This window comes from Bos javanicus, chromosome 5 (genome assembly GCF_032452875.1).
Source record: "Bos javanicus breed banteng chromosome 5, ARS-OSU_banteng_1.0, whole genome shotgun sequence".
NCBI classification, from domain to species: Eukaryota; Metazoa; Chordata; class Mammalia; order Artiodactyla; family Bovidae; genus Bos; species Bos javanicus.
In genome coordinates, this window is record NC_083872.1 from 71,909,618 (window position 1) to 71,934,022 (window position 24,405).

The 24,405-nt window shown below is 45.5% G+C and overlaps 2 protein-coding genes across 2 annotated transcripts in view; one reads left to right on the forward strand and one right to left on the reverse strand.

Annotated features, from left to right (window-relative positions):
• Positions 1-24,405, reverse strand: part of SYN3 (synapsin III) — a 492,973-nt gene that overhangs the window by 263,980 nt on the left and 204,588 nt on the right. The window lies entirely within an intron of this gene.
• The window catches only part of TIMP3 (TIMP metallopeptidase inhibitor 3), a 60,259-nt gene continuing 54,517 nt past the window's right edge, over positions 18,664-24,405 (forward strand). Inside the window, exon 1 of the mRNA XM_061417238.1 lies at positions 18,664-19,173. Coding sequence (XP_061273222.1) covers positions 19,053-19,173 — 121 coding nt within the window. The 5' untranslated portion in view covers positions 18,664-19,052. The remainder of the gene's footprint in view (positions 19,174-24,405) is intronic.

Here is a 24,405-nt window from a genome sequence, read left to right on the forward strand (position 1 = left end):
ACCCTCTTTCCTCAAATGAAAACCTGCTGCTTTGTCCCTGTAAACAGTAAGAAGCTGACACTCATTGTTGGTGCAAGATGCAGTTAGAGAACATTTGACTCTTTGTTCTTGGGCAAATGAACTTGCTTCTGCAAACCTCAGTCTCCTTATCTATAAAATGAGGCCAATGACACCTACTTGAGAGGGAGGGCAAGAAGGCTGACAGGACAACCGATGTGAAGTGCACAGCTCCAAGCAAGTGGTAGAGAACTGTTGTTCCCATGATTACATTCTTTCCGGAGGATTTAAAATTCTCATGCGTCCCACTGTGCACACAATCATGAAAAAAACATTTATTGAGCAACCAAATTGTGCCTGACATGTTCCCAGAAGGCATTTTTCTCAGATTAAAATGATCTACTAGAACTTTGATCTCATCTGAGAAGTCTTCTCTGGTTACCCTAATCAAAGGAATCCCCTATACGCTCCGGGGCCCTAGAGTCACTTGGTCTTCTCTTCTTCATTGCACTTATGACCTGCTGAAATGGTCCATCTATTTGTTCTCATGTTTACTGTCTTTCCCCACCATGCAAACACAAACGCTAAGAACAGGAACTGCGACTGCCTTGTTAGCTGCTCTATCTCAGTACTCAAAGCAGAGTCCTAGAGCTGGCATCAGCGTTCAGTAGGCAAGGACAGGGGAATGAAGGAAAGAACCTTTCTTGCTTTCTCCTATGAAAACTGGCCTGAAGAAGGATGACAAGAAATTCAAGAAGTCGAACCATTTCAAAGAAGAAAAAAACCATAGCATTCTGGAAAAACACTCCCATTTATTTATTACATACTTTTCACATCCCAAGCACAGTGCCAAATGCTAAACGTGGGATATCTCATTTACTTCTCACAGTGACCCTATGATGTAGGTGTGCTTAGTGCCCCCAGTGTACAGATGAGGAAACTGAGGTCCAGAAGAGTGAAACCTGCACAACAGCAGATGGTTAGTAAGATGCAGAGTTGGGGTTTGGAATGCAAACTGCATTTCCTAAGTTGCTCCACACTGCAGGAGCTGATGGAGGCCTGTTTTTGGGAAATGAATACTGAAATACTTAAGGATAAAGAGGCATCATGTCTATAGCTACCTCCTAAACAGCTGTGTGAGTGTGTGTGTATGAGAGAGAGGGAGAGAGAGGGAGGAAAGAGAAAATGTACTAATACATCAAGCTCTAAGGGCAAGAAGTATCTGGTATTTCTTTGAACTATTCTTTCAACTTTTCTATAGATAGAAATTACATCAAAATAAAACACTTTTTAAAAAGCCAATAGTGGGGGAAAGATACAGATCTGTCATGGTGAGTAAGGACACAGATCCTCCCTGGCTAGGAGGAAGCCTGCAGATGGGGGTGAGGCTGGGTCAGACTCTGGAGTAAGAAGTTTCTATCATGGAGGCAAGGTAGTGATAATGTTCCTTATTTTAACCAAGTCTGCCCTTCCTCAAACAGCCCAAAGGATTTTAAAGGCCAACTTCTAAATCCAGCTGCTCAGTGCCGAGGTTATCCACATAGACAGAAGAGCACTGTTCCCCTGGGGTGTGGCTTCCACCCTAGTGTTCCATGCAATATACCAGTCTCTCCACACTTGTGGGACTTCAGTGTGTGGGACTTCACACACTGTTATATAATTGCCTTGAGGAGTTGAAAGCAGACACCCACTGCACATTAAAAAAAAAAAATGCTCAGAGAGGGCAATTAACTCATCCAAGATATCAAGGTGGCAGAACTTGGATAGACCACTAGTGGGGTGGGTACCATTACGTGTTTACATTCTAATGTCTTGATCCTACCATCATTATATTATGAAAGTACTGACAGTTAGCCTTCAGTCCTGATTCCTTCCCTTGAAATGCAGTCACCTGTGCAAGGGGGAAGGTAAATGCATACCCATCCTAAATCATGGGCTTAGGAATCAAGACAGACCTTGGGGACATCCCCTCCTAAGGGATGACCTTGAGCAAGTTATTTAACCGCCCTGAGGTTCAGCTTTCTCACCTAGAAGGTGAAGACAATGATGTCTAGCTTTCCTGGTTGCTGCAAAAACTTATCTTGACATATATTTATTGAATACTGATCTAGGTGCTTTCTTTGTAGTGATGCTTCCTTTGTAGTGATGCTTCCTAAGGCCCACTTGACTTCACATTCCAGGATGTCTGGCTCTAGGTGAGTGATCAAACCATCATGATTATATGGGTTGTGAAGATCTTTTTTGTACAGTTCTTCTGTGTATTTTTCCCACCTCTTCTTAATATCTTCTGCTTCTGTTAGGTCCATACCATTTCTGTCCTTGATTGAGCCCATCTTTGCATGAAATGTTCCCTTGGTATCCGCAGTTTTCTTGAAGAGGTCTCTAGTCTTTCCCATTCTATTGTTTTCCTCTATTTCTTTACATTGATCACTGAGGAAGGTTTTCTTATCTCTCCTTGCTATTCTTTGGAACTCTGCATTCAGATGCTTACATCTTTCCTTTTCTCCTTTGCTTTTCACTTCTCTTCTTTTCACAGCTATTTTTAAGGCCTCCTCAGGCAGCCATTTTGCTTGTTTGCATTTCTTTTTCTTGGGGATGGTCTTCATCCCTGTCTCCTGTACAATGTCATGAACCTCCGATCATACTTCATCAGGCACTCTGTCTATCAGATCTAGTCCCTTAAATCCATTTCTCACTTCCCCTCTACAGTCATAAGAGATTTGATTTAGGTCATACCTGAATGGTCTACTGGTTTTGCCCACTTTCTTAAATGTAAGTCTGAATTTGGCAATAAGGAGTTCATGATCTGAGCTATAGTCAGCTCCCGGTCTTAATTTTGCTGACTGTGTAGAGCTTCTCCATCTTTGGCTGCAAAGAATATTATCAATCTGCTTTCGATGTTGGCCATCTGGTGATGTCCATGTGTAGAGTCTTCTCTTGTATTGCTGGAAAAGTGTGTTTGCTATGACCACTGCATTCTCTTGGCAAAACTCTATGGTCCTTTGCCCTGCTCCATTCTGTATGCCAAGGCCAAATTTGCCTGTTACTCCAGGTGTTTCTTGACTTCCTACTTTTGCATTCCAGTCCCCTATAATGAAAAGGACATCTTTTTTGGGTGTTAGTTCTAAAAGGTCTTGTAGGTCTTCATAAAACTGTTCAAATTCAGCTTCTTCAGCATTACTGGTCGGCAAATACACTTGGATTACCGTGATATTTAATGGTTTGCCTTGGAAATAAACAGAGATCATTCTATCATTTTTGAGATTGCATCCAAGTACTGCATTTTGGACTCCTTTGTTGACTACGATGGCTACTCCATTTCTTCTAAGGTATTCCTGCCCACAGTGCTAAATCAAATTGCCAACATGTGCTGGATCATCAAAAAAGCAAGAGAGTTCTAGAAAAACATCTATTTCTGCTTTATTGACTATGACAAAGCCTTTGACTGTATGGATCACAATAAAGTGGAAAATTCTGAAGGAGATGGGAATACCATACCAACTGACCTGCCTCTTGAGAAACCTATATGAAGGTCAGGAAGCAACAGTTAGAACTGGACATGGAACAACAGACTGGTTCCAAATAGGAAAAGGAGTGCGTCAAGGCTATATATTGTTGCCCTGCTTATTTAACTTACATGCAGAGTACATCATGAGAAATGCTGGGCTGGAAGAAGCACAAGCTGGAATCAAGACTGCTGGGAGAAATATCAATAACTTCAGATATGCAGATGACACCACCCTTACGGCAGAAAGTGAAGAAGAGCTTAAGAGATTCTTGATGAAAGTGAAAGAGGAGAGTGAAAAAGTTGGCTTAAAGCTCAACATTGAGAAAACTAAGATTATGGCATCCTGTCCCACCACTTCATGGCAAATAGATGGGGAAACGTGGAAAAAGTGGCTGACTTTATTTTTTTGAGCTCCAAAATCACTGGAGATGGTAACTGCAGCCATGAAATTAAAAGACTCTTACTCCTTGGAAGGAAAGTTATGACCAACCTAGACAGCATATTAAAAAGCAGGGACATTACTTTTTCAACAAACGTCTGTCTAGTCAAGGTTATGGTTTTTCCAGTAGTCATGTATGGACATGAGAGTTGGACTATAAAGAAATTGAGTGTCTAAGAATTGATGCTTTTGAACTGTGGTGTTGCAGAAGACTCTTGAGAGTCCTTGGACTGCAAGGAGATCCAACCAGTACATCCTAAAGGATATCATTCCTGGGTGTTCATTTGTTGGACTGATGTTGAAGCTGAAACTCCAATACTTTGGCCACCTGATGCGAAGAGCTGACTCATTGGAAAACACCCTGATGCTGGGAAAGATTGAGGGCAGGAGAAGGAGACAACAGAGGATGAGATGGCTGGATGGCATCACCGACTCAATGGACATGAGTTTGAGTGAACTCCGGGAGTTGGTGATGGACAGGGAGGCCTGGCGTGCTGCGGTTCATGGGGTTGCAAAGAATCGGACACTACTGAGCAACTGAACTGAACTGATCTAGGTGCTGTGGATACACCAGAAAAATCACAGACAAGGGCCCTGACCTTAAGGAATTTCTATTCTATGTGGAAAAGACAATGAATAAAAAATAAGCAAATAAGATTTTTTTTTCAGATAGCAATAAGTGCAAAAAGGAAATAAATCTGAAACCCAGGGCAGTGGGAGGCATAAATGCCTGGGGATGGTTGTCCTACTTCAACCAGGGCATATGTCTCTGAGAAGGTGACAACTTAGCTGGATGCTGAATAACAAAAAGGAACCAGCTATGGCAGGACTGAGGAAAGCCCAGGAAGGAGATGAAGGCAGTCCTAGAGCCGGAAGCAAGCTGAGTTTGGTGAGAGGATGAAAGGAGGCCAGCAAGGTGGGAATGTGGTGAGCAGTGGGGAGAGCAGGGGAGGCAGGGGCAATGACGCCAGGAACTACATCATGCTGGGGATGGAAGCAGGAGGTATTCAGAATTCACTCTAAATGCATGAGGGATCCAGAGAGCTTTGAGCAGGCGGGTGATATGGTCTTTTTTTCTTGAATTCAGATAATATACATAAGGTTATTAGTACAGGACCTGGTACAGAGTAGCTATCTCATTGTTTACCATTTCTCGGCAGCACCACTCATCATTACAGACTTCCAGAAGGTGCGTGGCCGATGGGTATCTTCCTGCTAGAGGTGGATGCACCTGACTGGGGAAGGGGACTACTCCTGACCCCTCTGACTTCCTCCCTACTCCCTACCACCCCCACCCTAAGGCAGATGCAAACCACCTCTGCCAGGCCAAGGGGCAGCTAGGGTAGGATCACTGGGCCTCCAGCTGGCTCCAGCTCCAGACCTCTGAGCCGCCTTCACGTTGCTGTAAAAATGCAAAGCATTCCAGCCATTTTAATTACTGGGTGTTGCATAAGCCAGCAACCAGTTCATACAAAGGAACAACAGACAAAAAATGATTTTTCAACATGCCTTTGGCCTCTCCCCTCCTTTCTGCCTGAAATCAGCCTGCAATCACTGGCTCCTAGGCCTTGAAAAGCACTCCAGGTATGTGCAATCTCTTTAAGAGTTTGTTGATGTGACATCAAGATCTTTTTTTCTCTAAATACTTGAGGCAGAGGCAGTTCCAGCTACGATCAAGTGGTTTGGAAAGTTACTGGTCATATTCTTCCTAGACACGCTAAAACTATCACAGGGGCTCCATATTATACACACTGAGAACTTTGTTTTAAGAGTTCAGTGTGTGGTAGGTCTGTCTGGGCACCAAAACAGGGGACTTTTGGTTCCTGAAATTCCAAAATTACCACATGATAAGGTACTCCCAAGGTATGAACCCCAAACATAATATTCCAGCAGTGCCTGGATGTGGAGAAGAATTTCTTAAAGTTTGTAATGTGATTAAAGAAACCTCAAGTTCCCTAATTCTGGTTTTTCAGAAGCTTCTAAACACTTTGCTCACTAATAATCTAAACAGTTTGTTGAGGTCCTACTGTGCATCAGGCATTGGGCTAAGTGTTCAGAAGAGAAAACTCAGACTTTGCTAGCTAGCTCACTTCTTAAAGAGGGGAAATGACATAGAAACTGACAATCCCAGTGTACTGTGATGAAAATCAAGTTACAGATAATCTCTGATGGTGGGACCCACCTTGGATAGAAGGAGAGGCTACCTGCACAAGATGATTACTTAATGATGACAGTAAGTTTGCTTTAATAATAATATTGACCATGTCCACTCATTCATGGCTGACTCTGTACTAGGAGTTCTGCTGAATCCTTCCCATGTATCATGTTTATTCTTCACAACTCTGTGAAGTAGGCACTAATGCTGTCTCCATCTTATTGATAAGAAAATTAACAGAAAGGTTACTTGTCCGAGAGCACGGTTAATTAATGGCAGTGATGTGGTGGTAAATACTTAGCAACTAGCTCTTCAAGTCCAAAAGCCTGGTTTGTAGCATCTGGCAATTGCTCTAATGGATCTTCTTCAATCATGGCCAATTTGAAATTACCAGTGTGATGTCACTGAATGCAGAGTTGGGAAGACTGCTTTTGTCATATAGGTACAATAGCTGGAAATAACATCAAGAGCATAGATGAGAGTATATAACAGAATAAAATAATGAGGAAGTGATGGGTTTTAAATATTCATTACTGTATTTTTCATATAATTTGTTTGATTGTAAGTTTATACAATTGCATTTTTAATAATGCCTATGTTTAACAACTGACTGGCAAAAATCCAGAAAATATAACTATCAGCTCTCACTCATAAGCCAGAGTAAGGCAGCTCTAACACATCATGTGGGGCTCTGGAACCTCACTTTTTATCCCACAAGACAAGTAAGAGGTAGCCGGAAGAGGAGTAAAGACACTCGAGGTCAAGGGAATAGCGCGAACAAAGACTTAAGACATGGAAATGAGAGAATAGACAATAGTGACATTTAGTGTTTGCAAAATGTTTTCAACCTATCACTGGAGTGCAGGGAGATGGTAAGAAGCACAGAGCTTGATGGTGAACTTCCAATTCTGGTACTACCACTTATTAACTGTGTGATCTTGACCACGTTTCTGAACCTCTTTATGCCTCAACTTTCTTTTCTGTAAAATGGGTATGATAATAACAGTTGCTACATCTTATGGTTTTGAGAATTAAATACATTTATATTTCTGCTTTATTAACTATGCCAAAGCCTTTGACTGTGTGGATCACAAGAAACTGTGGAAAATTCTGAAAGAGATGGGAATACCAGACCACCTGACCTGCCTCTTGAGAAACCTATATGCAGGTCAGGAAGCAACAGTTAGAACTGGACATGGAACAACAGACTGGTTCCAAATTGGAAAAGGAGTACATCAAGGATGTATATTGTCACCCTGCTTATTTAACTTCCATGCAGAGTACATCATGAGAAACGCTGGGCTGGAAGAAGCACAAGCTGGAATCAAGACTGCCGGGAGAAATATCAATGACCTCAGATATGCAGATGACACCACCCTTACGGCACAAAGTGAAGAGGAACTAAAAAGCCTCTTGATGAAGTCAAAGAGGAGAGTTAAAAAGTTGGCTTAAAGCTCAACATTCAGAAAAAAAGATCATGGCATCCGGTGCCATCACTTCATGGCAAAAAATGGGGAAACAGTGTAAACAATGTCAGACTTTATTTTTGGGGCTCCAAAATCACTGCAGATGGTGACTGCAGCCATGAAATTAAAAGATGCCTACTCCTTGGAAGAAAAGTTATGACCAACCTAGATAGCATACTCAAAAGCAGAGACATTACTTTGTCAACAAAGGTCCGTCTAGTCAAGGCTATGGTTTTTCCTATGGTCATGTATCGATGTGAGAGTTGGACTGTGAAGAAAGCTGAGCGCCAAAGAATTGATGCTTTTGAACTGTAATGTTGGAGAAGACTCTTGAGAGTCCCTTGGACTGCAAGGAGATCCAACCAGTCCATCCTAGAGGAGATCAGTCCTGGGTGTTCATTGGAAGGACTGATGTTGAAGCTGAAACTCCAATACTTTGGCTACTTCATGTGAAAAATTCACTCACTGGAAAAGACCCTGATGCTGGGAGGGATTGGGGGCAGGAGGAGAAGATGATGACAGAGGATGAGATAGCTGGATGGCATCACCGACTTGTTGGACATGAGTTTGAGTGAACTCCAGGAGTTGGTGATGGACAGGGAAGCCTGGCATGCTGTGATTCATGGGGTCGCAAAGAGTCGGACACGACTGAGCGACTGAACTGAACTGATACTTGTAAAGTACATATAAAAGAGGACCTGGTACATAATAAATCCTCAGCCAGTATTAGGTATTTATTACTTTTATCCTTAAAACTTCCTCTGTGAATTGAATGTTTTTCCCCATTTTATAGGGAATAAGTTTAGAGATAAACTCAATAGATAGAAGAGATAGAATTTTAGTAACTGTTCTGATTCTAGATTCTGTGCTCAACCCAAGGCAGAAATCACACTGACTCCATGAGTATTACTCTTCAGTAGGCCTGCTGATGTACTCTCTGGCCTACTAATTGTCCTACTGATAGGGACCATAGCTGATTCCTCAATACTTGGATTGATGGATGCAAGGCATTCGTGGAAGGAAGACCCACCCAGTGACAGACATTGGGCATTGGCCCCTTGTATCCTTCCTGTTTTCTGCATGTTCACCTTCACCCTGAAGAGGAAGGCTGGCAGGGTAATTAAGAGTATGGACTCTTGGGCCAGGCTGCTCTAGATTCTAATCCAAGCACTGCAGCATCCTTCCCGTGTGATCTTGAGCAAGTTACATAATTTCTCTGTAGCTTTGTTTCTACACCTGAAGAAAAACCGGATGGTGAGGATAAGCTCATCTACCTCAGAGCTTTCTCTATAAGATTAGTATGAATTAATATATGAAAACTGCCTAGAAGAAGAATGCCCTGCATTTCATAGGCACACTATAGGAATTAGCTATTACTATCAAGGATTGCTTTTGTTTGCTTCCTCCTTTCCCCCATCCCTTCTCTGGGTATTACGGATATGGTCAAAGGGGATATGACATGGGAACATGGTCTTCATTAATAAACAAAGATCATCAGACAGCAGGCTACTTAACCGCAGGGATCTCATTCGTCTTTGTACCTGGAGGGCCACACCCTGGCCCACACAGGTTCTCACGGTGCCAGAGCCTTATTCTCTGCACTTCGTTTGATCCTCATGAAGATCCTATGAGTTGCTCCTCTGTTTTACCATTAGATATCTGAGGACATGAGTGTGAGTAAACTCTGGGAGTTTGTGATAGACAGGGAGGTCTGGCATGCTGCAGTCCAGGGCATTGCAAACAGTCGGATATGACTGAGCGACTGAACTGAACGGATCTGAGGCTCAGAGAAGTTAAGGAACTTGTACAAGGTCACAATGTGAAAAAGTCAAAAAAGATCACAACACAGGTTTACAGACATTATAAATCTTGGTGCCATAGCTGCTCATCAGTCTGCCTTCCAGAATATTCCACTGGAAAGTTATGAGAGGTCATAAAATCTAAACCACTGGTTTTACATTTAAAGAAAGTGGGTTTATTGATTTACTCATGGTCACTCAACTATTGTGTATGGCAGAACTGAGATAAAACCTGGTATACTGCCTCAATCTTATGCTTAAAAGTTCAGAAGGAAATGAAGTCATATTCATTAGCTGTTAAAAAATACTGACCAATATTTTATCAGCTTGCCTCTGGATTCTGGGCCCTTCTTTGGTAATACAAATGTAATTTTCCAGTATCATTCACTCAGTCATGAAAGCCATGATCTTACACCAGATACTGCCTGCTGTGTGATTTCTCCTGTCATCTCCCCTGCAAACCAGGTCAAAGAAGAGATGATGCTTAAACGCTCCCTCACTGGCCCTCCTTTGAAAGGTACCATGTCTCCTGCTTGGTTGCATCACACAATGATCAAGAGCTCTGAGTACTCAATGGGAACCCAAAAGAGGAAGAGGAAGTCAACTGCAGGCCATGAACCTATGGATACAGTGACTTTTCAGTCTCCAGAAAGAGTGCTTATTAGGAAAGAGGACTCTAGGTCTGAATCACAGTTCTGCCACTCCCTTCCTTGTAAGAAATTGGACATGCAGTTTAATTTTTGAACCTCAGTTTTCTTGACTATAAAATGGACATAAAATAATACCTCTTTTTTAAGGTTGTGAGTATTGGAGGAAACACTGTATTGAAAAAGCCTTGTATGTAGCAGCTACTCCATTAATGCAAGTTCCCTTTCCTTTCTCTGGTCTTAGAAACCTTTCCAGTTTATCATCCCAAGGTGGATGAACATTACAGGACAGGAAAATAATTATTTACTGCATATTTATTATGTACCCAGCCACAAATTAGAGAAATCTGGAGTGATGGGAAGATGATGAGATACTAAGGGGTCTGATTCCTTGCCTTGTCTTTTCTAGCAATCCTGTGTGACCATAAAGAAGCCCACATCTCTGGGGCCTTTTTCCATAGGGGTTGGATTTGATGACCCACAATTCTCTCCCACCTCTGGTTCTCTGTCTTATTCTAATATGGGCTTCCAAACATCTCCCTGTTCCCTGGTTGGGTGGCCCAACTCCTGGCACCTCTGACCCTCCTGCTGTAGATCATGCCGCCCACTATTGTTTTCAAGTCTTTCTCTCCTGCTAGACTGGAACTCCTTGAGGGTGGTCTGTGCCTTGTTCACTTGGATCCCTAGTGTGCCTGTTGCATACCCAGTCAGTGTCTAAGGAAACTGGAAGGAAGGAGGGCAGGAAGGTGAGAACCATATACTTTCCATAAAAGAGCTGATGATCACACTGCGACAAACAAGCTGTGAGGCATACATAGACTGCTGTGTCTGATTGCCAGTGACTGCCTCACAGTAGAGCAGTGGAAAGAAGGCTGTCTGTCTTCTGAGCACTGAAGCTATAAATCCACATGCTATGCAAGTGCTTCACAGTAAATCAAAACATGGTAAGAGGAGAATTCAAAATCCAAAACTCAAACTTGTTAATTTTTTTTTTCAAACTTGTTAATTTGAGGGTCATTATAGGATGGTGACTTATAATCTAAAATATAGAAACCAAATGGATCATAATATTCCTAGTATAGAAAAAGTCTAGGCAAGTTTGGAGAATAAAAATGGAAAGACCAAGGGAGCCAAAGTTGGCAATATGTGTATGACCTTGTCAATGTACAGGCAGAGGGACTCTAGCCAGCAGTTGTGGGCACTGTCACCCTTGTGGCCAAGGATTCCTCTCAGTGAGAAGGAGAATTCTACAGTATCTCAGCTGAAATACCCTTCTGATCTCCTTCCCTCTGTTCCAGCTCTTTCTGATGAGAAACTAGCTTCATGTGAAGCTCTCTATGGTTATCAGGAAAAAATATGAGGGTCATGTTGACACATGTATCCTATTCTACATGACAATTATCTCTCTCATGGGAAACAAAAATAATGCAGTTTGCTTGGGTTGCTGGTCTCCTATGAGTCCTAGTGTTCCTGGGACTGATCAGCTCGGAGCTGTATCCAGTTGACTTTCTGGACTCGAGAAGCTGGATTCCAGAACCTCTGTTATGAGGAACTTGTAAAGCTGATACATTGACAATCCCTCCCCCCATTTTCTCTGCTATTCATTGGTTAGTTTATTTTCTCAATATTTGGAAAGTGCCTATGAGTATGAAGTGCAGATGCTAAAGGCTGAGGAAGGGGCTGGATTTGCTTGCTGTCTAAGGGAGAGAAAGACATATCAACCACTAGCAGACTATGGGAGGAACCTGGTGTGAATCTGGGGGATACTGTGTGAGTGGGAGGGGACTGAAGAAGGAGAGGCCTCGGAGGAGCGGTCAGATCTGCTAAGGCAGAGACAGGGTCAGGGAAAATATCCATGAGGTAATTCAAGTTGAATGCGGAACGATAAAGATCCTGACCGATGAGCCAGAGGAGGGTCAGGAATATAGTGGTGGAAGGTGGATTCCAGGCAAACAGTGCAGTGTGAACAAGCCTCAGAGGCAGGAACTGAGAGCTGGAACACAAAAGGCTTGAAGATGAGAATGGGGACATAGGTTGGAAGCATAGGTTGAATGGGGAAATACGACAGGACATGCTGTTGTGTAACTGCAGGGATAGCAGTCACAATGTATTCTGCTCGAATGGTGCTCCTCTGGGGACCGCAGGATGAGCCAGAGCACACAGAGCCTTGTACGCCTTTCTTGGGAGCTTAAGACTTTGTTCAGAAAGCCACGGAGAACAAGTGAATCATTATAAGCCAAAGACAGAATGACTTCAGATTTATATTTGAAAAACTTAACATGAGCAGCAGTACAAAAGTTGACTTTTATAGAGAAAGACCCTGGACAGAGTGGATAATTATGCGACAACTGAAATTGTCAGGAAAGACTATAGGGGGCTAATCCAAGGCAGACATGGTGGAAAGAGGGAGGAAGTGGAGGTTAGAAGAGATGCATGGAGTGAGAATCTACAGGACTTGGTAAATGATGGTGCCACTGGCAAGGATGGCCTCCCATCCTCAGACCTGCCACTGGCAGGGATGGCCTGCCATCCTCAGACCTCACCAGAAAGGACTGAGAGGAAGACAGTGAGTTTGGACTCTTAGGGATCTGAGGAGCCCATGTGACCTCCAAATGCAACTGTCCAGGGGAAATTGGGTCTAGATAAGAGCTCAGAGGGATACTGCTGCTTACAGCAGTGGACAGACCAGAGTGGGAGGTGGGTCCAGGGGAGACAGTGGGATTAGCTAGGGCGAGTGTGGAAGCTAGGAAGGAAGGGAAGGGATGAAAAGGGATCCTTGGACAAAATTGGGAAACACCTATATTTCCCAGAGTGGCAGGAAGAGCCTTAAGAGTCTGCAAAGAAGACTGAGAAGGTACAGTTGTACCCAGTTGGAGAGGTAGAAAGCAAAAAACCAGAGAGAGCGGAGACTCAGCAGTCAAGTTTAAGGAAGGATGTGTTTAATGGTATCCCCATTGCATAGGACATGTCAGTTTCAATTCCAGCTGCTGCTGCTGCCAAGTCGCTTCAGTCGTGTCTGACTCTGTGCGACCCTATAGACGGCAGCCCACCAGGCTTCCCAGTCCCTGGGATTCTCCAGGCAAGAACACTGGAGTGGGTTGCCACTTCCTTCTCCAATGCATGAAAGTGAAAAATGAAAGGGAAGTCGCTCAGTCGTGTCTGACTCTTAGCGACCCCATGGACTACAGCCTACCAGGCTCCTCCATCCATGGGGTTTTCCAGGCAAGAATACTGGAGTGGGGTGCCATTGCCTTCTCCATTCAATTCCAGCAGGTTCCACCAAAAAGGGCTCGAGCACCTTGGCAGAAACGGGATCTCTAGCCCAGTCTGACAGCAGAGCAATCCTATATCTGTCTGACCGTCCCATTCCCTCCCAAGCCACAGAGTGGCAGGCAGAGACACTCATGGGTGTCTTCTGTGCAAAGCTGAGCATGCAACCTTCAAAGAAACCACAAAGGAGCTGCTCATTTTTAAAGGAAAACACACGGACTCCATGGGCATAAGGAAGACATTAAGACAGGGTCGAGGAGGAGAAGTTCTGCTTCCACTTCATATTACCCTTCATAGAAACAGTCAACCAACTGAGTACACAGTCACTTAAAAACAAAAAAGAGCAAGTGCTGGAATCTTAGCTCTGTTTCCCATCTCCCACCACTCCAGTAAAAAGGAGCACAAAATGTCTCCACTGAGCACATGTGTTTTCTAGTTTAAAATCTCTGAGAGTAGCTCCCTGCAAAAAGAAATGCCAACACCCCAGGATTCAGGTGAATTCAGCCAGAGACTCACACTAAGGGGTCTTCACTCCCTGGCAGGGATGGGGCAGAGCCGGGGAAAGAGACGCCCTGCAATTTTACTGCTGTAAAATTGGCTCCAGATGGAAGCAAGGCAAGGTGTTCACTCCCTGCTGGTGCCAGACACAGAGAGAACCTGAAGTGCCTGCCACCTTAGGTCCATAATCCCCCAGTGCCGGGTGGCAGCCCTGCTGAAGGCCCGGTCAGAGCTCACGGTGCAGGGTGGACCGGAGCTGTCTGTTGCTCAGAAGAAACTATTTTTAAATGCAATGACTTTCAGATGGACTGTGGGTTTGGGGGAAGGCAGGGCAGCTGGGGTCTGGAGGAGAAGGGACAAGAAAGAGGAGAGGTGTTTCCCTACACAGCCACAGAGATGACACACATCTTAGGACCTTCTCCAGTTTCAGTTTTCAGAGGCCAGCTCTGCCCTGAAAGAGAAGGACCATGGAATCCTCTGTTGTATTCCCAGGTCTCCCCAGTACCCCTCAAATCCATGATTCACAAGTATGTAGCTTCTTGAGAGCACGGCTCCCCTTGGGTTGACATGTGGCCAGCCTGGGGGTGGAGAAGCTGGGCAGCTGCGGACCCAGACGGGATGCTGACTGAGAGCTTTGTGGCCACTGCAGACGGGAGGGGTTAGTTTCACCCACTCAAAGGCACCCACACCCCACTGACTAGTGTGGAACTGTGCCTTTCCCCCCTTCTCAGTGAGACCAGCTGAGGCTTCAGGCTGAGGGAATGGGTGTTCTCTGGCTTACAGCGCCCCCTAGCATTGGTCAAAGGGATAGAGCCCTGTGAGCTCTCCAAGGAGCTACCCACCTACCTATCTCAGTACTGGTTGGTGGAGCCAATTAATTCCATCCATTCAGCTAATCCTTATTGACGTCTTTGTTACCAACACTCTATTACGAACACTGTGCTCAAGGAACTTACCATCCAGGAAGGTAAACAATCAGATTACAGTCAGACAAGTAGTGTGAAAGAAAGAAGCACAGGATAACATGGGAGGGGGTCGACAAAGACTGGAGATGGGAATCAGAGAAGGCTTTCTAGAGGAGGTGACATTTAAACTGTGATCTGAAAGCAATACAGGAGTTCAATGAATTTTAGAAATAAGGTATGGAGATAAAAAAAGGCTTATTTCTTGATCTTTTAGTGCTTATGATGCAAGAGGCAAAAAGACAGAGAAACAAGTAAATACAATGGGGCTCTATCAGGCATAAGACCCTCAATCTCTTCTATACTTTCACCATCAAAATCTTTGGTTTCAGCCTGAGTCTTGGAGGACAGAGCAGAAAGCAGAATAGGAACTCAGTGTTGATTGAGAAATTGATGGACATGCTTTAGTCTTAGTCACATTTAATTGTTCTCAAACTTGTTTAATGGTAAGATCTATCTTCCTTTCAGAGACATTCACCTTGTCCTTGAGACTTTTCCATGGATCCTGAGACTTTTCAGCCAGGGGGGTTCTTGAAGATCGCTGAGTTACAACCTTCATCCAATGAACAAGAAAATTGAGTCTAGACAGGTGAGGTGACTTGCCTCAACAATTGTTTCTGCAGCAACCTTTGGAACAAATCTCACATCTTTTGCTACTGTTTTTCATCCCAGCCTCTTTTTGTCCCGCAGAAAGAAAATGTTCATATGTCACTTTGCAGCAATATACTTGAAATGCTTTCAAAAGATATTAGATAATTTAGAAAGGGAAAAATAAACACACAAGAGATAAATCTCTGAGGAGTACAGAGCTGCATTTGTTATGATTGGCTCAGAGGTGATTTTTAACATAACAGAGAACTATTTAGTCAGGGCAGTGTAGTTCTCTACCTGTTGGGTACTGTACAAAGGGACTCTGAAACTCATCTTTAGACTTGAAATGCAGATTCAGGACTGCGAGTGGCTGCATAAGAGTCTAAACATTAGATCATGCACTGCAGTTTGGGGGACTGGGGCCACAAGTGTGAGGAAGAGAGCCCAGGTAAGGAATCGGGCAGCCACAGCACAATCTCAGCTCTACCATGAGCTAACCATGAGACTTCGGGGGAAATTTCTTCACCTGTCTGAACCTTATTTTCTCCACCTGTAAAATGAGGATGGGCAGAATCTCAGGTCATTTTTCAGGTCCTCTAAATGTCTATTAGAGACTTCCCAGAGATTTTAACATCTTGGAACTTCATATGAAGAGGGGGTGGACCACTCAGATTTAGAAACTTCTTCAGTTCTTCTGGGGTTTATAAATCTATCAGTGTCCTTAGCTGTCAAGACAAAGTGGGGAGCCGGTATCCTCATTCTTATTTACCATTAGCCCCAGGCCCCCTCCATCTAGCTTCTAAAGTGGACTTGAGAAAGCAATTCTTACATATTATTAGGTCCATGGACACAATGACATCCGGATTGATGGCTATGAGGTCTGCTTGCTGCCCTTGACCCAGAGGCAGGAAGTAGTGCTCCTCTCTATGAGGATTTATGAAGCTTGCTTTTTCTCTTGTTCAAAGTGAGGACTGAGGATGGATGGACAGAAGATAGTCCCCTTGGGTTAGACATTAGGGAGAACTTTCCAACTGAAACAAAAGCTGAACTCAAACACACTGACCCAGTTTAGGATAGGCAGTGAGAAGAAATAAACCAAAGGACAATTTTACTACCTTTCAGCTAGAAAAACAATCAGATTACTCTTACATTTATATAAGTAACTGCCATAAAATCATATGTGTCAGATGTTTTCTATAAGGAACCTGCTGCTTGAAGTTCAGCAAAAGTTATTTCTCTGACACTCATTTTCTAGGCAAGCTACTGGTAATTTGGACAAAACCTTAAAGTGAGAAAGAAAAGAGAGAGAGAGAGTGAAGAGAAGGCTTCAACATGTAAGATGCTTATCCAAAGTGGATTTGGTCTGGAAAGGCCTGTAAAACCTTCCACATGACTGGCACAGTGCAGGGATAAATGAAACTCTCAAATCCTACCAAGTATGCCCTCATTCAACCTGGATCCTTGGAGTGGCCTCCAAAGTGTCCACAGCTCAAGACTCGAAGGGTTGCTGGCCACACCCATACCCGTGTCCCCTGAGAACCTAATTTATACCCTGAGGAGTAAAATGTAGCCTGCTCAAATATCTTAGGCTTCAAAGTGTTTCTTCTAGTGTGGTTGGGGAAATAGTACAACTACAGTTCATGGAACAAGGGGTAAAATTCTAAGTAAACACTGAGAGAAGGAAAGCTCTCTCTGGATGGGGCTACAGTCAAAGTTAGGATGGGAAGGGTCTTAAAAGTTGGGAAGGAAACAAGACAGAAAACTGTGGATACTAGATTCCTCTCCTTACAGCTAAATTTTTAAGGGGGAAAGAGGAGCTTTAAAAATGTTCTTGGAAATATCATTTCCAATGAAGCTTTCTGCTCCTGCCATTTTGGTGTCACTTCTCTGAGGTGTAAACAAAGGAATTTCTGAGAAAGAGGATGAACTTGCACTTCAGAGCGGTACTTCTCGTCCTTCTTTTGTTCCTAACTTTTACCATTTTTATTGCCAAATCATTTTAGTCTCTTTCCAAACGGGATGAGTTGGGAGAGAAAGTGAGAAAGATGCAAGAATAGAAACAAGATTCCAGCTCCAAAAAAGACTTGCACAGTTAAAGCTAACTGCCACTAAAAAGTCCAAGAAAGTAAACACCTCTCTTGGGGCGGGAATCAGAGAATTCAGTTCCTGGCTGGTTGCCAAGTAATGGCACCTTTCTGCAACAGTTTCCTCATCTGGAAAGTGTGAATAACACTTTGTGTTTTTCCTATCTAAAAGGATCATTGTGAGATGTAATGACGTGAGGTATGGAAAATATTAATATAAGGCAGACTCAAGAGGTTACTGAATAAGAAAAATAGTCATAGTCTTAGTTTTTAGCAGATATCCATAATTCCTCATATTCTTGAATCGTGGATAGTTCTCCAGGATCTAGTTTCATTTGCGGTTGGGATTAGTTCACCCCTAATTCCTCACTGAAGGATGGAGACCTGTCTGCCCTAGGTGAGGTTACCATTTCCTCGTGCCCTAACTTACGGTTTTTCAAGTAAGCCTGGGGACTTTGCCCTTGCTGTTATCTCCTCCCTGCTGCCAAAGGGCTGAGGCTTTTTGTTTACAGCCAGGCTGTCACCTTCTCAGCCATTGTGCTTATTATCCCGTAGACAGCAGCGCCCTCCGCAGAATTTCTAACCCATCATTCATCATTCAGGGCACTATTACCTTAGTAAATCACCCTATGTACTCATGTTTCTTCTAATGCATTGCCTACTACTTCCATGGGAGCAAAGAGTTCGTTTTGCTCATCCCAGAATCCAGAACGATGCCTGTTGAATGGCCTCACTATTTACTCCGGCTGAGCCCGGGAAACAACCTTTCATTACCACCAGTTCCAAAAGGCAAACGACTTCCTACTGAGGAGGAAAGTCAGGAGCAGCGATACACGGAGGGATAGGGGATATGTCAGCAACCTCGATCTTTCTCCTCTGACCCGGCTCTCTCCAGAGAAGACACAGTTACCCTTTATTTATCCTTTCCACCAGGCGCAGTCAAGGTCCCCAAGGCAAGGCCACCTCTGACCTGCCAAGGGGTTGGTGCTGGGGTGGGCGGTAGTTGATTTTGGTTTGGGTCAGAGGCGCCCAGAGGGCGGGGTGGGCGTATGGCTGGGTTGCAGGCGAGAAGGGCAAGGGGGCGCCACTCGGAGGGCCCCTGCGCCAGCGCGTACCAGGGGCGCGTTCAGCCCACCCACTCGCGTGCCCACAGCTGCATTATTCCCTAAAAGGACCTGAACTGGACGGGTGGCCCCGCCCCGTCGCCCCGCGCCCCCGGCCCCGCCCACTTTTTGGAGGGCCGATGAGGTAATGCGGCTCTGCTATTGGTCGAAGTCGGCGGGCCCCGCGCGCTCGAGAGGGGGTGCCCGGGGGGACCCGCGCTATATCACTCGGCCGCGGGGCTGCGGCGCAGAGCGGGCAGCGGACGGGCGCTCGGACAGCTTCTCCTCCTTCTGCTCCCTCCAGCTCCTGCTCCTCCGCCCGGAGAGACTGCCCACCCGCCCAGTCCTGCGCCAGCGCCGAGGCAGCTCCGTCGCACCCCATCCCGTCCCGCCGGGCACTCGGAGAGCGGCGCGCTCCAAGCCAAAGTTGCCCCCCACAGGCGGGCGGGCGAGCGCAGGCTGCAGCGACCCGGCCCGTGGCGCGCAAGGCAACTTTGGAGACTCGAGCAGCAGCACCAGCAACGGCAGCGGCGATGACTCCCTGGCTCGGGCTCGTCGTGCTCCTGGGCAGCTGGAGCCTGGGGGACTGGGGCGCTGAGGCGTGCACATGCTCGCCTAGCCACCCCCAGGACGCGTTCTGCAACTCAGACATCGGTAAGCGCTCCCGGTGTCCCTGCGTAGCCCCCGCGGTGACCGTTCGCGGGCGCGCTGCAGCCGGGACTCTGGCGCTGCTACGGGTGGCCTCGCCAACCTCCGCTCCTTTCCATTGCCTGGTCTTGGGGGGAGGCCATGGAGGTAGATACTGAGGTATGCTTCAGCATGACCGAGGTGGGTAGACGTAGAGAAACCCACCGAGGCCGAGTGAACTCCTTGCAGCCATGCTCTTTTAGGGCGTGAGGTCCTTACTGGTCTTTTTGACATCTGGAAAATTCCCCTTTTCACTATCACCGGAGAACTCTCTGGGGGAGAAAGGTGGGGAGAGCATTTCTAAAACTTGTAATGCCAACTAAAGTGCTGGGATGATGAAGAGTTAAAAAAAAATTAAAAAGAAAGTTGGCAGCCATGTGCAGGGGAAAGTTGCAGGAGAAACTTGTAGTTTTCTGAGTTGTCACCATCTCCCCACGATGTTCATTCTTTTCACTGAGACCCAACTCAGACTCACACTCGCTAGGCCAAGTGCGAACTGAGCTTCTTGGACTGCCAAGTTTGGGTGGATTTAAGGGGGAAAATGAGAAGGAATCTGTGGGGTTGACCCTCCCCGAAGGAACTGTATTTGAGAGTGTTGATAGCAAGCAGGAGGTGGCGTGTGTGAGGGATCACTTATCACATAGCTGTGAGAATTCACAGGAAGGCCTTTTTTTTTTTTTTTTCCTTGAATGTGTGTGGGGTGAGGGAGACAGGGCAGTGGAAAACAGATTTGTCACCAAAAGAACAAAGATGCCAAGGGTCACATCATGGTGACTATTCCAAACTGGACTGAGTGTCTTGATTAGAGACAAGGGCCTTGAGAGTCCTGGGAGAACTTGTTTCAGAGTGTTCGGGACACTTGTGCTTGGATGGCCAGAGGGGGAGTAGCAGCTGGAAAACATCTCTCCTCTCCTTTCCAGCTCATAAAGCATGCAAGTCTAGTGGCCCTTGCTCTGTGTGTGTGTAAATGCAGGCTGGGGGTGGGGTACAACACAGTCTAGTCACCCTCTGCCTGTGTCGATTCAGAGGTGAAGAATGGAGCGTGTGTGTTTTCAGCACAGTCATAAAGAGGAAAAGAAATTTTCCACTGGGTCCTGGGTGAGGGCCTCCACAAGTGTACTGCAGGGGAGGAGGGGGAGGAGGCAGGAACCTGGCAGGGGAGGGAGCTGAGGCTGGGAGGGGTGCTGCTGGTGGGCCTGGCAAGCCTAGGAGATGTGAGGGAGGTGGCTGTGGTGACTGGGTCAGTCTGGCTGGCAGGCAAGAGTATTTTGTGTGACCTAGGGTCACCCCATTAGTGGTTTCCTGGGGTCCTTGCTATGCCCCGTTCCTTCTCCTGGGGGAACCTGACTGGCCTCTGGGTTTGTGGATTGCTGGGAAGGATTCTTCGGGGCTGCCAGAGCCCTGCAAGGTTTTCGTCTCCCTTGACTGCCCCCACCCAAATTCTGCTTGGCCTGTTCCCCCTCACCCTGTGGGTGTCATTCCCACCTAAGTGATGCCGGCAGCTGCTGCCGGTGGTGGCGGCTCTGGTCCTCTCAGTGAAGAGCACGTACTTGGGTCCAGGCGTCAGGTGGAGTCAGGGCGTCGTCCTCTGCCTGACAGTGGTTCGGGCATGTTCACCTGGATTTCTGATGTGTGTGGAGAGGGAGACCTCATGCCTTCCCTTGCTCTTGGCTTTTAGGTTTCTACCCTGGAAGTTCGCCAGGGTACAGTGGAAACAGGAACAAGGAGACCACTTCCCATGGTGGCCCTGCCTGACCACTGCTTAGGTTTCCTGCTATGTGTCTGGGACTGATACAGAAAGTTTCTTGTAATTTTGCTGAATTTTAGTAAGAAATCTTCCCATGACCCCCTCCTCAATTGACTGCCTAGAGAAAAGCGAAGTTACCAAGAAATACCGAAAGGCAAGAACATTGTGGTAGCAAAAATGAAAAATAAACAAAAAGATCTTGGCACTGCTGGCCCTGATCCAAAGCTGTGCTGCCTTGGTTGGTGCACTGCACTAGTGGCAGGGATGAGATAATGCTTTTTCTGGGAGGTGTAGATGCGAGCTGCTGGCTTGTTGACCTCCACTGCCTTACAGCACCCTGCCAGCGTCCAGTAGGTGGCTCCCAGTACTCCTAGCTCACAGCTCCTCTTCTGGTTCCCAGCCTGCCTGTTCTGTCCCTGAAGGAAATGTGTAGACGCTCCCATTCCCCTTGACCCCTATGACTCTACCAGTCAATACTGTAGTCCTTAAAAGATGCTCACTCCAGCCCACTAGCTTCCTCTTCCAGAACCTTCCTGGCTCTTTTCATGGCTGGGTGCCACATTGCTGGGCAAAGCCCCTCTCTAAGGAATCCCCCCACAGCCTTCCATTTCCTTCCTCCTCATCCACAAGTGTCTCTTCTTGCCTTCCCCCCCCCCTCCCCCAAAGCCCTGGGAATTGGTGCTGCCTTCTGGATGATGAGGAGTTAAAAGGTGTTTCTATGGCAACTCCAGGCCCTACACCCCAGTGAAGTGTTTAGAAGAATAAACTACATCCCGGCTTATAAGACATACTATGGCGAAGAGAAAAGGACTTGGAAGCATCCACGATGTCCGTGGCCCCTCCCCACCAGTCACCGCCCCTGAAACTCTTGACAAAACCTGGACTCTGGAGGAGGGAAGAGGGGAGGACTAGGAATGAGGAGGCAGCCTTGGCCTGCTTTCTGCTCCACAGTTCTGTCCAGCTCAGGAAGGGGCGGGCAGTGGGTGTGCTCTGGTGCCTGCGTGCGAGTGTGTGGTTTCTGCAGGGATGGGAGCAGTAGGGAGAGAACTTGACTTCAGAATGCCAACCCCTCCTTTGCAAAGAAGAATGGGGCTGCGCAATGGAGTGTTGGGGGCCTGCTCCTTGAGCCCGTGGGGAATTCGAGAGGGAGGCTCAGCTGGGGGCCCGCTGCCAGCTCCGGAGGACGGTCTCTGGACGTCTCCAGATTGTTTTGAAAGGGACCAGTGCCAGCAGATTCTTTCGGTATCAGATCTGAGGTTGTGGTTTTAGCGAAGAAGCCATTTTTAAGGAAGCCCGATCAATCCTCTCTCACTTACAAACACAAAATTAACACTTTACACTGGGCTTGGTGACTTAAGGAAAATAAAAAGGATCTAACTTTGGAAAGGAACCAATCACTTGGGAAGTGGACCCAGCCTGTGGACATCTTAGCAAGTCAGAAAAAAGGAGAGCTGCTTATATTAGGGAGGAGGGGACATCTCTCAGACTTCCACTGGGTGCAGGCTCTTTGTGTCTTTTATCCACTCAGTATCCTTAAGAGTAGGTATCACACCTATTTTTCCTCAGATGGAAGATAAATTGTGGGTTTGAGATAAACTGTGCTTGCTCAAGCTCACTCAGCTACTATAGGGTAAAGGTGAAGCCATTCTGAATTATGCCATTCTTCCCAAACTTTTCAACTTCCATTTATCCTTGCTATTGTAAGGCAGACAACCCTTCCCAGGATGAGGATGGAATGGACAGTTAACATTTGAAGAATGCCTTACTTATGGATTTGAGGAGTTTTCCTTAGAAATATGAAGACAGCTGAAATGGCCAGAGGTTATAATTAAACATCATCATAGGAGAGTAAGAACTAATGACTGTCATCCTCATTATATCAGGTTATCAATAGAGAAAAATAAAGAAAAAATTCTAATGTTCTTTAGCTGTTAGAACTAGAAGAGACCCTCAAAATAACCAAGTCAAAGTTAAAAAACAAAAAAAAAAGACTCGGTTTGTCTTACTGAAGCTTGGCCTCAAATACTCTTACCCTTCTGAGGTTGGGCTGATGAGTGAGGGCTTCCCAGGGTAATGTGCCCTGTCTATGCAGCCTGCCAGTATGATGGGAGGAAAACCAGAGAGAGTTAGGAGGCTGGGTCCCAGGCTGGCTGGAGAAGGTGTCCCTCCCACAGTTCTGTGTCCCTGTCACAATCCCTCGATAGATAAGACTAGAAAAGTGGCCACAGAAGTGGCTTGGGTGGAGGGACTTTTGTTTGTTTTGCAGGAACAGCAGGAACCATTCAGCTCCACTGCTGAATGGCACATTCCAACAGGTTCACTAATTAAAAACAAAAACAACAACACAATTCTCCATTTCATTTAGCTTTTATCATTCTGGTCACTATGGACAAGGAGGCCCCTTCTTCTAGCCTTTGTCATAGTCAACTCCTGGGTGGCCTGGAGGGGCAGTGGGGGGCGGTAAAAAGGCCATGGCATGGGCAGGGTAGGGCAGGGCTTAAATCCTTCCTGCGGGGCTTGTTGGCTGTATGCACTTAAGTATGCTATGGGCCGTCGTTAAGATTTAGTTTCCTCACTTATAAAAGGGGAATAATAATCTGTACATCCTTGGCCTTTTAATTTTTATCCACATTTCTAAAATTACAAGAGTAGTTGCATACATTCTATCATGTCCATGTGTATATGTATCTGTGTGTTCAACTGTATCCATCCATCTATCCATCAACCATCATCCATCCATGTCTATCCATCTATCTAAAGTCAGATAAGGGGAAAGTCATTTTTGGTCAGTTCCTCTAATTCTAGTCCCTTCTCTATGTATTTACATATATAATACTCATTACAGTAGCCCTTCCCCTTGGAAACATGAATGGCAAATACTATAAACAGTGGAATACCAATACAGCATTCAACTTCTTTTCAATGAGCAACAGGTTCAAGGTTGTTCTCAGTTCATATGCACACATATATACTTCATTTTCTTTAATGTGCAGAATTCCATTGGGTTATAAATTATAAAAAATAATTATGGAATGATTACTGTGCACCAAATACCATTCTAAATAATTAACATGCATCAACTCAGTTTAACTTAATTCTCTCAAAAGTTCTATGAGGCAGGTGTGCTACTGCTGTCTCCAATTTACAGATGAGGAAAGTGAGGCTTAGAAAAATTATGAAACTTGTTCAAGATTGTTACAGAGCCCATATTTAAACCCTTACAGCCTAGGTCTAAAATATAGTCAACTACTATCTATATATTACAGTATATGCAATATTATATGATACATATCATTATGTACTATTTTATTACTCTAATAATATAATAGCCTTATGCCAGTACCAGTGCCAAGTTGCTTCAGTCGTATCCGACTCTTTGTGACCCTGTGGATTGTAGCCCACCAGGCTCCTCTGTCCATGGGATTCTCCAGGCAAGAATACTGAAGAGGGTT